Source organism: Zerene cesonia, chromosome 11 (genome assembly GCF_012273895.1).
Source record: "Zerene cesonia ecotype Mississippi chromosome 11, Zerene_cesonia_1.1, whole genome shotgun sequence".
Taxonomy (NCBI): domain Eukaryota; kingdom Metazoa; phylum Arthropoda; class Insecta; order Lepidoptera; family Pieridae; genus Zerene; species Zerene cesonia.
The window spans coordinates 8891124-8904969 of NC_052112.1; the positions used below are offsets into that span (position 1 = coordinate 8891124).

The 13846-nt window shown below is 34.3% G+C and overlaps 3 protein-coding genes across 3 annotated transcripts in view; 2 read left to right on the forward strand and 1 right to left on the reverse strand.

The window, feature by feature from the left end:
* Positions 1-501: 501 nt before the first annotated feature.
* On the forward strand, positions 502-8732 carry LOC119830339 (periodic tryptophan protein 1 homolog). Its single transcript, XM_038353311.1, has 13 exons — positions 502-821; positions 908-966; positions 1608-1726; positions 1944-2017; positions 2310-2415; positions 2734-2841; positions 3239-3413; positions 4031-4127; positions 4576-4746; positions 5161-5251; positions 7998-8079; positions 8243-8394; positions 8615-8732. Exons 1-13 carry the CDS (start codon positions 738-740, stop codon positions 8683-8685), a joined length of 1389 nt encoding a protein of 462 aa, XP_038209239.1. The 5' UTR covers positions 502-737; the 3' UTR covers positions 8686-8732.
* Positions 8733-8806: 74 nt separating this feature from the next.
* On the reverse strand, positions 8807-13018 carry LOC119830295 (aspartate aminotransferase, cytoplasmic-like). The gene is made up of 6 exons (XM_038353256.1): positions 12806-13018; positions 12140-12290; positions 11680-11845; positions 11189-11260; positions 10815-11030; positions 8807-8955 (listed from the first exon to the last, which is right to left on the reverse strand). The coding sequence occupies exons 1-6, from the start codon at positions 12926-12928 to the stop codon at positions 8934-8936; spliced, it is 750 nt and encodes a 249-aa protein (XP_038209184.1). The 5' UTR covers positions 12929-13018; the 3' UTR covers positions 8807-8933.
* A 218-nt stretch (positions 13019-13236) lies between these two features.
* LOC119829855 (periodic tryptophan protein 1 homolog) overlaps positions 13237-13846 on the forward strand; it is a 4617-nt gene continuing 4007 nt past the window's right edge. Inside the window, exon 1 of the mRNA XM_038352554.1 lies at positions 13237-13243. Within this exon, the coding sequence (XP_038208482.1) occupies positions 13237-13243 (7 nt within the window). The remainder of the gene's footprint in view (positions 13244-13846) is intronic.

Genomic DNA, 13846 nt, shown 5'->3' on the forward strand with positions numbered 1-13846 from the left:
GTTTATAATAATTTTACTGCCTTTTTGAAACGTCTACAATTATTGCTAATATAAAGTTTATTTTTATTTGATACACTGTAGAGAAGACACACAATATGATACACTTTTTTTACGAATAATGCATAACAATTTTAACACACCACGCTTTTATGATATCATTTAAAGCATTAAGCACACCATTCACTGATAGGACGCAGTAAGTTCATAAGGTACCTGCTGACTTACTTATTGAATGAAATGGACCCATCTATGTTTAATTAGTAACAAATATATTGTATCCATGTAGCCTAATCTAGAATAAATACGTAACATTTACGAATATTTTTATTGTAATTATAAGGTTGTGGAAGAATTAAATATAAGTATTATTTAAAATAGACACTTTTGTTAATTATGACGTAACAAGCTAGGAAAATTAAGCACCTTAATAATATACTACGCAAGGAACACAATATTGGGCAATAAGTATATTTATTGAACTCGTATCATGATCCTAACGTGAATGGTCCTGACAGATGACACAGAGTATTTAGTATGTCTGGACTTGAGAAAGAACAGAAACGGATTCGATCTCTATTTTTTCCATATGCTTCTCTATGACTATTTACTGGACAGTTGACAATAAGCAAATGACGGCTGTCAATAAAACGTGATAATTCCTCGTGTTGAAAATTTTGGTAAACATAAGTTATTAATTTTGTCCTAAGAAACACATTTACTAAGACTATATAAAGACAATGGAGGAAAATACGCCGTCAGTTAGTTTGGTTTCATGTATGCACTTCGTACGCCGAGGCGTTGCAAAACCGATCCCCGAAAAGGTAAACTAAGTATTGGTATTTCCGAAAAATCGTTACAAATTAATATTGAAATACTCACTAAAATGCTATAATTATAATTATTTCAGATTGAATTAACAGAAAAAGAACTTGAAAAAATAATCAAACAAACCGCTGATGATTTAAGGTAGTAACGCTGATGATTTATCCCTACTTCCCTACTATATAATATTATAAATGCGAAAGTAACTCTGTCTGTCTGTCTGTCTGTTACGCTTTCACGCCTAAACCACTGATTCGATTTTGATAAAATTTGGTATGAAGATAGAACTGAACTTGGGAAAGGACATAGGATACTTTTTATCGCGAAAAAAGGGTAGAAAGGGTTGAAAGAGGGGATGATAGTTTGTATGAAAGTTCGTTATTGTCAAACCGATTTTGTATGACTTGGTATGAAGATGGAGCTAAACGTGGGAAAGAACAAACCATACTTTTTAATGCGAAAAAAAATACTCCTTACCATGTCGCGCGATATAAGCGAATTCTACGCGGGCGAAGCCGCGGGCGAAAAGCTAGTATTTTATATAGCAAGCATCAATAGTCAATTCGTAGATTTTAAAATTTTACTTGAAAATAGTTATAATACTAAAAAATATCAAAGGCATTTATTGCAGAATTCAATTCAAGGCAAAAAAATAACTTAACATACAAGTTTTTTTTTTTACTACAATATCCTAAGAAACACTTAATATTATTTTCCGATTACTTATACGTGTTTTGTTATAAATAAATTAATAGACACATCTATGAATTTGCCTACACATATAGGTTGACAGAACAAGGTGATGATAACAGTGATTCAGAAGACAATGAAGCAAGTGCTGCTCCGGAACCCGCTGATCCCAATGATGAGTTCAACTTCGAGAAATATGATGAGGAAGACAATAGTAATGTCTCTTTATATATAGTTTTTACTGCATATCTTGAAAATTATATATCTTCTTAATTGTGTGTGACAATTCTTGTCCTCTACTTGCAATGTTGTTAATAAAATTATGTGTGATATGATGCGATTTTGAGCTTGACTATAAACTAATTTGATTTAAATAAATTTTTTAGTTGCGAAATATTTCAAGTAACGATTTTGATTAATTTTGTCTACAGCTAACCCCATTGGCTTGGGAACAGTTGCTACATTGCCTAACCTTGGAGATCTGAGCGAAGGTGTACAAATCAGGGTAAGGAATGGATTATAACTTCAAAGTTGATGCTTTTTATGAGAATTTAGAACAAATAAATGCTATCAATTTACTCGTGACTAATTTAAGTGTACATATATTTGATCTGTTTCTTAAAACATATTTATTAAGTGACTTCATATTTGCAACTTTAATTTGAAACATTATTACCTAGATAAAATTTGTATTGATCAGTATAAATAATTGCAATACTTGGTTTATGGTATGTACATATCCCACATTTGGAATTTGAGAATGTCATAAACAAATAATTTTGACTGATTTATTACAGACAGATGGTGCAGACAGTGATGAAGAAGATGACATAATTAAATCTGATGATAACCTGCTTTTAGTGGGGCATGTGGAGAGTGATGCTAGTATTTTAGAAGTATACAGTAAGTATAAGACAATGTGTCACTGTTAGTGTTAAAACCCATTTTTCGTTACAAAACAATTTCCCTGGTTAGAACTAATTGTAAGTAAAAGTACTAAATTTCAGTAAGTTAATAAAGAAAAATTTGCAGAAACCCATTTTAACCACATTCTTTAAATATGTTTCTCTCATATACCATATCTTTATGATATCTCTAAATTAATGTTGTATATGTTTTTGCATACATTATATTCATGGTATAATTGTATTATTTATATTGTTCTAATAATTTTAGATATATTTGTGTATTCTCAACTGAGTCAAACTTTTGTTTTTTCAGTATACAATCACGAAGAAGGATCATTCTATGTGCATCATGATATAATCCTTCCCTGGTTCCCGCTGTGTATAGAATGGCTGAGCCATGACCCCTCAGATCCACAGCCTGGTAAGAACTCTAGTAATCTAGTGTCAGTGTAGTGTGTTGAGATGCAATATTGCTGCTTTCACGCAGACCTTCACAAGCCTCTGGTGACTTGAGCGAGCATTGATTATATTTTTCAATATTCGTAAATTGTCAACATTTAAAAAAAACTTATGCAAGTACTAATGATTCATGCCTCTTTTCACTATTATAATTATGATTATACTTAACTAATTTTTAAATACAAATTAGCACTATTTAAATCAGAAATTATAAATATATTAATTTTAGATTGCAGAACTTACATCGCACAATCCATAAAATCAACCTGATGTACCGCCGCCTAACGCCTTCTATGATCGATCGACATGTACTAAGGTATTCAATTACTAACCATCTTATCATAACTTTAAATTTTCAGGTAACCTATGTGCCCTGGGTGGAATGGATCCGGTCATACAGGTATGGGATTTAGACATAGAGAACTGTCTAGAACCAGCTTTCAAACTCGGTAAAAAACCGAATAAGAAGAAGAAAATACAGCGCGTCGGACACAAAGATGCTGTTTTGGATTTGTCGTGGAATAGAAATTTTACGTAAGTAGTTGCTTTATTGTTAACCTCTTATGTTTATTTGACGAATTTTCTTAATTTTTCAACTGATTTCAAAATAATAAATTTTAAAGGGGGCTACTGAAAACCGGCGCCTCTCCACTTTCATGGAGAGGCAAATGCTGAGTAGTCCCCCTCATCACAAATACTATCCAAATGTAAAAAAATGTAATTTTTATTTTTATTTCTTTATTTTTTTATTATTCTCAAAATGTATTAAGTTGTTGTATTTGTGATTAAAAGTATTTTCTTTCTTTCTTTCTAAACAAAAACCTATGACGCCTTAGAAATGTCTGAACTAGACCCAATTTGAATGGATCTGGATGGATGAAAATATTTGTTTGGTAGTTTGACTCCTACAGTGTCTTAAGATTGGTATGACCTTGACTATCAATAAATCTAATATCTACTCTGCAATAATTTTTTTAATAAATCATTACTATCCACACGGATAGTAATGATTTATTAAAAAAATTATTTATAAATAAATAGATATAAAAACTGGGATTTAACATGAATTTTGTATTGGTAGTCAACCTTGTCACTTAGGTAATAAGGTTTAGTTTACTTAGGTAATTAATTTGAATTATTGGATTACACAGACATGTGATGGCGAGCGGGTCTGCGGATAACACGGTTCTGTTGTGGGATCTGGATCAGGGTACGCCTCACACGAAACTCGACTACTTCGAAGATAAGGTTTGTTTCATTTTAACACTAAAATTCGCAAGGAGGCAGTATTGCAATTTTACATAACTGCCAAATTGGTTTAGTCAATTAATAACAAATCGTAGCCAGTCCCAAAACACTATTAAAAGTAAGGGTAGTTAGGTTGAACATTGAATAAATGACCTTTGAACACCAAAGCGCAATCCGTACGAACGCGCGCCGTGTCTAACATTTATAGTATTCGACAGTTTAACGAGTTTTGACAGTTTACGAAAAGCAACATCTGTATCTTAACAATATATGTTTTTAGTTTTATAGCATTATATATGGCAAAAAGGCGCGGGTTCGAATTCCGCTTCGTGATCAAATATTTTCTGTTCTTTCAAAATCTCTCATATTCATTCAACGGAATATTAAAGCACAATTGATATCCAACACAAATATAATGAAATAATGCTAGTTTCGATTGCGATTCCAGGTGCAGTCGCTCGCGTTCCACCCGCTGGAGGCGCAGACGCTGGCGGCGGGCGCGTGCGACGGGCGCGCGCGCGTGGCGGACTGCCGCACGGCGGCCGCGCACCGCGCCTGGCCGCTCGGCGCCGAGATCGAGCGCGTGCTCTGGGATGTGCACAACCCCTTCTGTTTCGCGGTGAGTTGCTTTTTTTTTTTTTTTATTCGGCCGCTATGTTCGCGCCAACCATGAAGGTTCTCGGTGTTTAACCTGTTACGACCTGCGTCGAGTTAATTGAATGAAAAAAATTGTCAGCGCCAATTTATTGCATCGCATTTCTTTAAATGACTTAATAGCATATCATCATCATTAGCCCTTACATCTTCCCACTGCTGGGACACAGGCCTCCTATAAGGGTTCACGCCATAATCCACCACGCTGGCCAAGTGCGGGTTGGCATATGTCGTCGAACTTTGATTCTCCGACAAATAGCATATCAATTTACCACTAATATTACTAAGAAATTATTACATAATCATTCATAATTTAAATATAATATTTCGTTGCAATTTTTCTCACAATATATTTATACATGTTTTTCATTATAATTAGATGAGCAATAACGAAGGTAAAGTGGCATACGTGGACTGCAGACAAGACCAACCGCTGTGGACGATACAAGCACACGAAAAAGAAGTTACAGGTGCGCACTTAATATTTTTTATATTTACTAACTAATAATAAGTAGGAAAAAATATGGCAGAAAACATTTTAAAAGATGTGAACAGAAAAGTAAATGACCGAACTTATATACAGAACTACCCAACACCTTGTGATACAATGGGCTTAAGGGACACAGACATATATGAATTGAACGATATATTAAATAGCCTAAAAGCTGATAGTGCCACAGGCTATGATAACATCCCTACTAAAATCTTTAAACTATGTAAAGAATCTCTAGTACCAGTACTTGTTCATATATGTAACCTCTCATTGCGATCTGGAATTTTTCCCGAATCATTCAAAACTGCCCTTATTCATCCAATTCATAAAACTGGAGACTTAGATCGAATCAACAACTATCGTCCTATTTCTATATTACCCACGATGTCTAAAATATTAGAAAAAATTATTAATTCAAGGCTCTCTAGTTTTCTACATAAAACCAAGTTCTTTTCTAACCACCAATATGGTTTCTTAAGGGGAAAGTCCACAAGTGACGCCGTAAATGATTTAACTAGTCACATTGTGGGCAATCTTGACAGCAAGAAAACCTGTATTGATGTCTTTTTGGACTTGGCCAAAGCCTTTGACACCGTGTCTATACCCATACTACTGTTGAAACTTGAGAGAGCAGGTGTCAGAGGACTGCCGCTACAATTATTAAAGAGCTACCTTACAGACAGAAAGCAGGTTGTCAAGATTGGAGACACAATTAGCTCTAAGTGTAATATCACTTACGGTGTGCCCCAGGGTAGTGTACTAGGCCCCACATTATTTTTGGTGTACATAAATGAGCTATGCAACATAAAACTCCCCAACGGCCACGTGGTAACTTTCGCTGATGACACTGCTCTAGTTTTTAGTGGGACTGACTGGACAAGCACAAGGCTATCAGCGGAAGCTGGTCTATCTATAGTAATGTCATGGTTGAGAGATAATGTTCTGACTCTAAACTTAGACAAAACAAAATTTGTTACATTTTCCCTATATAAGTCTTCACAGCCAAGGATTTATCAATAACTGCGCATACGTGCAATACTCACAATGAAAAACCATGCTACTGCAAACAATTAATTCGCACTGTCACCATTAAATACCTAGGTGTACACTTAGACAATCAGCTCAACTGGAAGCACCACATTCAAATACTGTCATCTCGTATTCGCAAACTCATGGTTATATTCAAAAAGCTTCGAATAATAACTGACCAAGATTTATTAAAAAAGGTTTATTACGCAATATGTCAATCCATATTATCTTACTGTATTAAATCGTGGGGCGGAGCACCTAAAACACAAATGCTGAAAATAGAAAGAGCGCAAAGAGCAGTATTAAAAGTTATGATGTCCAAGCCTATATATTATCCCACTACAGCTCTTTATAGTGAATGTAGAGTTCTAACCATTAGGAAGCTCTTTATACTAAACTGTGTTCTAAGTACTCACACGCAGACGAACTGGAATGAACTAACACGTGAGAAAAGACGCAGGGATAAAATTTTAAGTTTACCGTTTGTTCACACCGCAACTTCAAAGCGTTTCCATGCTTTTTTGAGTCCACTTCTCTATAACAAAATCAATAATCTTATTTCAATCCGTAATATGACGTTATCCAATTTAAGGAAAAATACAACAAATTTGTTACTTACCTTCTCCTACAACGAGGCCGAAAGTTTTATAAAAGTCTAATCCAACATACAGAATAGGTACTATAAACCGCTACATACAACGCACTCACTCACTCACTTTCTCTCACTCACACACACACACACACACACACACGCGCACGCACAACACACACACACACACACACACACACAAATAAACCCACTGCATGCTTATATTAATCTTTTTAAATAACTGATTTTGTTTTTTAAATAATGTTATTGTTAATGTCTAAAGTTAGCATTAATGTCAAGGTCTAGAGTGGAAGGCGTCGGTCGTCTCTAGCACAGGTCTAGGCCTAGTTGAGACGATCGTCGTGACTGATTATTTTGAATCCTATGTATTTTTTTGCTAAATAAACGATTTTATTTATTTATTTATATTTACTAACTGACCCGGCAAATGCTGTTCTGCATTTCTATTATCATTTATGGGTTCGAAAAACAGATATTGGGCGATTCTCAAACCTACTTGATATTTTGTATGTGGTAGTCGAGCACGCTTCGGCACGAATTGGGCCAGCTCGCACCGGGGAAGTACCACACCCCCACAGAAGACCGGCGTGAAATAGCATTTTGCTGTGTTTCGTTCGGTGAGTGGGGGAGCCGGAGGCCCATATCCTTTTCCTTACCCTTCCCAGTCCTTTCCTTTATTCCTATCGCCAATCCTTTCTTAATCCCTTCCCAAAAAGTCGGCAATCCATTTGTAGAGGCGTAAGGTCTGCAAAGGGCCTTATGCCTCTACAAATGTTCATGGGCGGTGGTAGCGCTTACAATCAGGCGTCCCACCAGCTCCATTGCCGATTCTAACATAAAAAAAAACATAAAAAAAAACATAAAAAAAAACATAAAAAAAAACATAAAAAAAAAAAAAAAAATGCACACAAAAAATAGGTTCAGCCGTTTCAGAGGAATATGGTGTTATTGTGAAATGATATTATTTACAGAGATGATATTAATGAATCTTACCTAACAGTGGAATGAACTTTATTCATATCTCAAGTTAATTTCTAATAATTTTAAAATAAAAAAAACGTTAAATATTTTTTTTTTATTTCAGGTCTGATTCTAAGTGATAAAATACCCGGTCTGATGATAACGATTGGCACCGACGAGAAACTTAAGACATGGGATATAACTAGGTATTATTAATATTTATTATCTGACTGCGACATAAGGACAGTAATGTTTTTCGAGCGTCTGAATGTATCTACTTGACTATGTGTCTATTTCTATATCTTGATACTGCCTTCGTTTTATTTATTAGTCTAGCAATAAGATATGAAATATGTATAATATTCCCAGTGCTGGCGCCGTGCAGGTGAGCGAGCGGGCGGGCCGCGTTGGCCAGTCGCTGTGTGCGGCCGCCTGCCCCGACCACCCGCTGGCCGTCGCCGTCGGGGGCGACAACAAGCAGAATTGTATCGAGTTAGTCGACCTCAGTACCAGTGAGGAGGGTGGGTTTAACGTTTAGATATGTATTCGCAAAACACGCTACCCAGACCCGATAAATTTTAAAAATATATAAGTATAAATTGCAGTATAATTGCAATAAACAATTGTAGAAGTAAATGTTAAATTTTTGTATGTTTTAGTTGTCTTTTATAGCTTTTCTTTTACATGCTATATTTAGATATATAATTTGTAGATGCCTCATGTCATAATATTTTTTTTCAGTAATGAACCGTTTCGGATCACGCCCTCAAGTCACAGTGACACCAAATAATGCAGAAGCTATGGAGTCATAGACAATAATTTTATAACAATTAAGAAAAATTAAATTTATATATTTTAATCGCGTTTTACTCATTAATAATTCTAATATTAAGTAAAAATCCAAATTATTTTATATATTTATTTCAAAATATTAGAAGGGAATGTATAACAATAAAATATAGTTTTTTCAAAATATATGTACATTAAAATTTATAAAAATACTGGTAATCCATAATTTGGAAAATACTGCCACCACATTGAGAAGATCCAAAAACACCCTTTATAATTTTGAAGCGTGGTCACTGCAACAAAATGACAACTTTTAGAGAAGTATTAAATATGGCAGTAAACCAAATAATCTTGCTCTTAAAATGTGTACAAATACTTGCTTTCCACTCACAAGGTCAACGGAAATTCCCGTGGAAATTAGACAAACAGTATATAAAAAGTAACTCATGTATTGACATGGCTAGATTGCTATTCCCCTATCTATCACCAGAGACTAAAATAATAACAAAGTGGCTCTTGCGTGACCACTGTGTAGGAGAGACAAATTAATACACTTTCACATTTATAATGAGTATGGATTATAAATCCTGAAGAGACTGTTTGTTTGTTTCAGAGCGATTATCTCAGAAGCTACCGATTTCATATGAAAGTTATTCTTGGGTTAGCCTAAGTTGAGGAAGGCGAAGCCTGTAGAATAAATTATATGAATAACAGATCTGGACATAAATACATAATTAATTTTAACAAAATCTAACTTCAAAGTCTTCACATTATCAGAATTATGGGAGGCCTCATCATTCAAATAAAAAAAAAGAATCGTAGAATCGGTTTACCCAGTAAACAGTTATGAGGTAACAAACATAAAAAAAAATTCAGTCGAATTGATAACCGACCTTCTTTTAAAAAAGTCGGTTGAAAAACAATTCAGTCTCTTTTGATTTATCATAAGAATTCGGATTTTGTGATAATTTTCAATATTATTCTTGCTGGATCTTGGAACTCAATCTAATATTTAATAATTCACATGATGAGTCCGTGTAAAAAAAATTAGACTAAATAAAATTAAATGTAATAATTACTAATACATCTGTTACACCAAACTGGTATTAAAATTATCCCATTGCCCTTTTTACCACACACCTTACACCTTAACCAAACAGATTAATAACTCTATAAACAATAAATAAATAAAACAAGAATTGTAACTGAGATTATATTTGCAACAATTCTTACAAGGAACTAAATAAAAAAATACTATACAATTATATTATGCGTTTGGAAATTTATAGATCACGAAGTCGATGATAAAAATTTATAAAAACAAATTATATTTGAATGTTACAATAATAAAGAATCACATACGATATACACCTAAATATAAAAATTGATTACATTCAACAAAGTATGAGAGTTAACACAAACAAACTAATAAGGAACTTTAGATACAATTCATGTATATTTAAATCATGCATTAACTAAAAGCGCGTATACACTCGATTAAATAATTAACAAATAACAAGAAAATTTCCAGCTCTCATAAAAAAGTGACCAAAAAGGTCCCTCGCTTTAAAATGAACACGATTCCGTCCTTTGCGGCAGTGCAATAATCTCATACCAAAAAAATATCCAAATGGATAACTATATAGCTTATTTAAATGTTAAAATGCTAGATTAGAGTCTACACTATTTGTAAGCGTTAAGGCAAGTGGGTTTAGTTCTATTTTCAAACTATTCTCTTGTAGTTAAAAACGTGTATATAAATAATAGCATCTATATTGTTATGTGTATATACTTATAAAAATTGTTCTATTTCCGATATTCATTGCCTTTTTTTTCAATTAATAATCTCACTTATAAGCTGATTGTGTGAGAGATCGTACAATATCGAGCGTGTAAAATTGTAGCCGCCTAAATAAATGCTGTCTGTCAAGTTTCCCGCCACAATTGCTAACCACAGATTACACAAGCCGATCCTACAAGTATAGTTCTATTTTTAAATACTATATTCGTTGTTTTTATTTGAGGTTTTTATAAATACGGGAAAATAAAATTATAAATCAACTGAGCTGCCCAATATACCATGTATAATGCAGAGACGCCACCAAATTGTACAATCACACACACAATATAAAAAATTATATAAAAGCATTACTCTTCAGCCGGGAACTTTGCGATGGCGTCGTTCATGGCCTTTGCGACGTATAGTACGTTGCTGGGATTAAGCCCACAGATGTTGATACGTCCGGACTTCAGTAAGTAAATGTGGTGTTCTTGTATGAGATACTCGCACTGCTTCGCTGTGAGCCCCGTGTATGAGAAAAGACCGATTTGTTTCACTATGTGGTCCCAGTTTCCTGGTGTGCCAAGTCTGAAAAATAATAGATTTTTTTATAACCTTTCCATAATAAAAATATGTATAGAATTATTTATAAAAAAGTGTATGAAGTTTGCATAACTTCTTTGAAAATAAAAATAGTATCAAATATTTTTGCGGATAATAGCAATGGATACTTATTCAATACGTACTTGATAAGCTCAGCTCGGAGTGCTTCTCTCATCTGCATCACTCTAGCAGACATCATTTTAATGTGGTCTCTCCTGAAACAAAAGGTTGTCATGAATTATAACTTATATGTTCACTCCGAATAAAGACGTTTGGGAGTGGTGATTTATTTTTATATTCTTCATTGACAAATTATACATGTATTCAAGATGTGCTCTTTTTGGATAGAACTCAAATTTATTTAGTAACATTCACATTAGCATTCGGAATATGAATAGGATGACGAAGGTAACACAAGTTGTTAAACCTAAAGTGCACCACTAGTCCATTCCGGATCAGCTTTCAAACTTAAAGCACGCCATTCATTCCAATCAGCCGTCAAACCTATACCGCGCCATTCATCACAATCAGCTGTCAAACCTAAAGCGTGCCACTCGTTCTCCCATCAGCTGTCAAACCTAAAGCGTGCCACTCGTTCTCCCATCACCTGTGAAACCTAAAGCGTGCCACTCACCACTCGTCGAACAGCTTGGTGTCGGCGAGCACGTTGGCGACGACGCGCGCGCCATGCGCCGGCGGGTTGGAGTACGAGCCGCGCACCACCCATGTAAGTTGCGACTTCATAGCGGGAATTAATTTCGCGTCCGATACAACGAATGCGAGATTTCCGACACGCTCATCTAAAAAGAAAATAATGCTATTAATTATTAATTTGTTACAGTGGTAATAGGGTTTAAAATACTGACCAGATTAGTATATGCGCTTATATCGTTATAATTTTGAAAACTTTTTATAAAACACAATGCAATATTTAAAAAGCTACGTCAACGAATTTAAGGTTGTTTTTATTATTTACTACAAATGGAATTTTTATCAAATCCTACCCACAAAATTATAGCCACACGACAATATATTCTGTACATTCCCTATAACAAAAAGTTAAAACACACAAAATCACACCCTATCACACTCACTATAGAGCCCAAAGTTCTTCGCATACGACTGCGAGCAGACGAGCTCGAAGCCGCGCTTGACAAAGTAGCGCACCGCCCACGCGTCGCGCTCCAGGTCGCCCGACGCGAAGCCCTGGTACGCGCTGTCGAAGAACGGGAACAGCTTGCGTTCCTGGACGAAATGATAATTCAACATTTTATTTGATGACTGTTCGCCTGTGGTACACATTATACAACCTTTGTCACTCAGTGAAGTTGCAGATTTTGATGGTACCTAATTTTTAAATCGGTGTTATTTTCCAGGGGTTTTTTCGCGAAAAAGTTACAAACAAAAATACAAAAGTTTCCCTTTTATAATATAAGTAAAGATATTACTTTAATTTTAACAATTGACGTCGCAGTGTTTCACAATGCGCGATTAAACCATATTTTTCTAAATAATTCATGATGACTTATATTACCCAAATAAAAATAAAAACTCAGTATTCACTTTTAAATTTTACATCATCATCAGGTTAAATTTAAATTTAAAAGTGAATAAGAGGTGAGCTAGTAAACTGAGTAGTTTTATTGTTGACAATAAAGTTCTAAAACGCAGTTCCATCTAGACCAGAAACACAAGGATAAATTATATTAAGTTATGATGAAAATCATTATTTCTTCCAACCGCAACCAATCATAACAAACCTGCATAACATCAGCTATCTTGATCCACTGTTCCTGCGTGGGATCAATGCCGGTGGGGTTGTGCGCGCACGCGTGCAATATGATCACGGAATTTTCTGGTGCACTCTGCAGATCTTCGATCATTCCGTCGAAGTCGATCGCCAATGTCTTGGGATTCCAGTAGCGGTATGAGCGAGGTGAAGTGAAGCCAGAGTTCACGAATACCAGATGATGGTTTTCTAGAAAAAAAAAATATTTTTTTTTTATTTTTTATAACCTGGTAAACATTAAAACATACTCTAAAACAGCCATTCACGTTTCAACTGTTATATATTTGCAACAGCCAAGCACAGTTTCTAAAATTAATTCTTTTATAAACAAACTTTTTTTATTGAATAGTAATGAGCAATGACGATTTGTTGTTTCGCAGTCAAATCGAGGTTCCTATGAAAATGGAATGTTAACCACAGGAAGCAAATGTCATTCTCTAGCCTCCTTCCTAATTATTTATTTCTTTATTTACACTTTATTGTACAATACACATACAGTTAACAAAACCAATAAACAATATCTATTGTACAATTTGGCGGCCTTATCGCTTTGAAGCGATTTCTTCCAGGCAACCTTTGGATACAGGAAATAATTATGTACCTCCAAACAAAAAAAATCATAACATCATATCATCCCATTGCGAGAGTTACTTAGTATGGAAAAGATTTATGTTTGGTCAATTTGTAGTAGTTTTTAATTCGTTTATAGACAAACTAAAAAATTCATAGTTATTATGATTTATTCTTTACAAACTAATTAAGAATAATTAACGCAAAACACAATTATGCGATTTAAATCAATCCTTTAAAAATACAAAATTGTCATGGTAATTATTATAAATCTTTCATATAACACTTATCAATCTACAAAATTATATCTTTTCCTTAGTCATCTTAAATTTGCGCGATTGCTTTTAATCAGTTGGTAAAGTCAACACAAAATGAATCATATTTAAACTTATCACATCACAGAAACTATAACTTTTTTTCATTTTAAAATTTAATTTAAGGC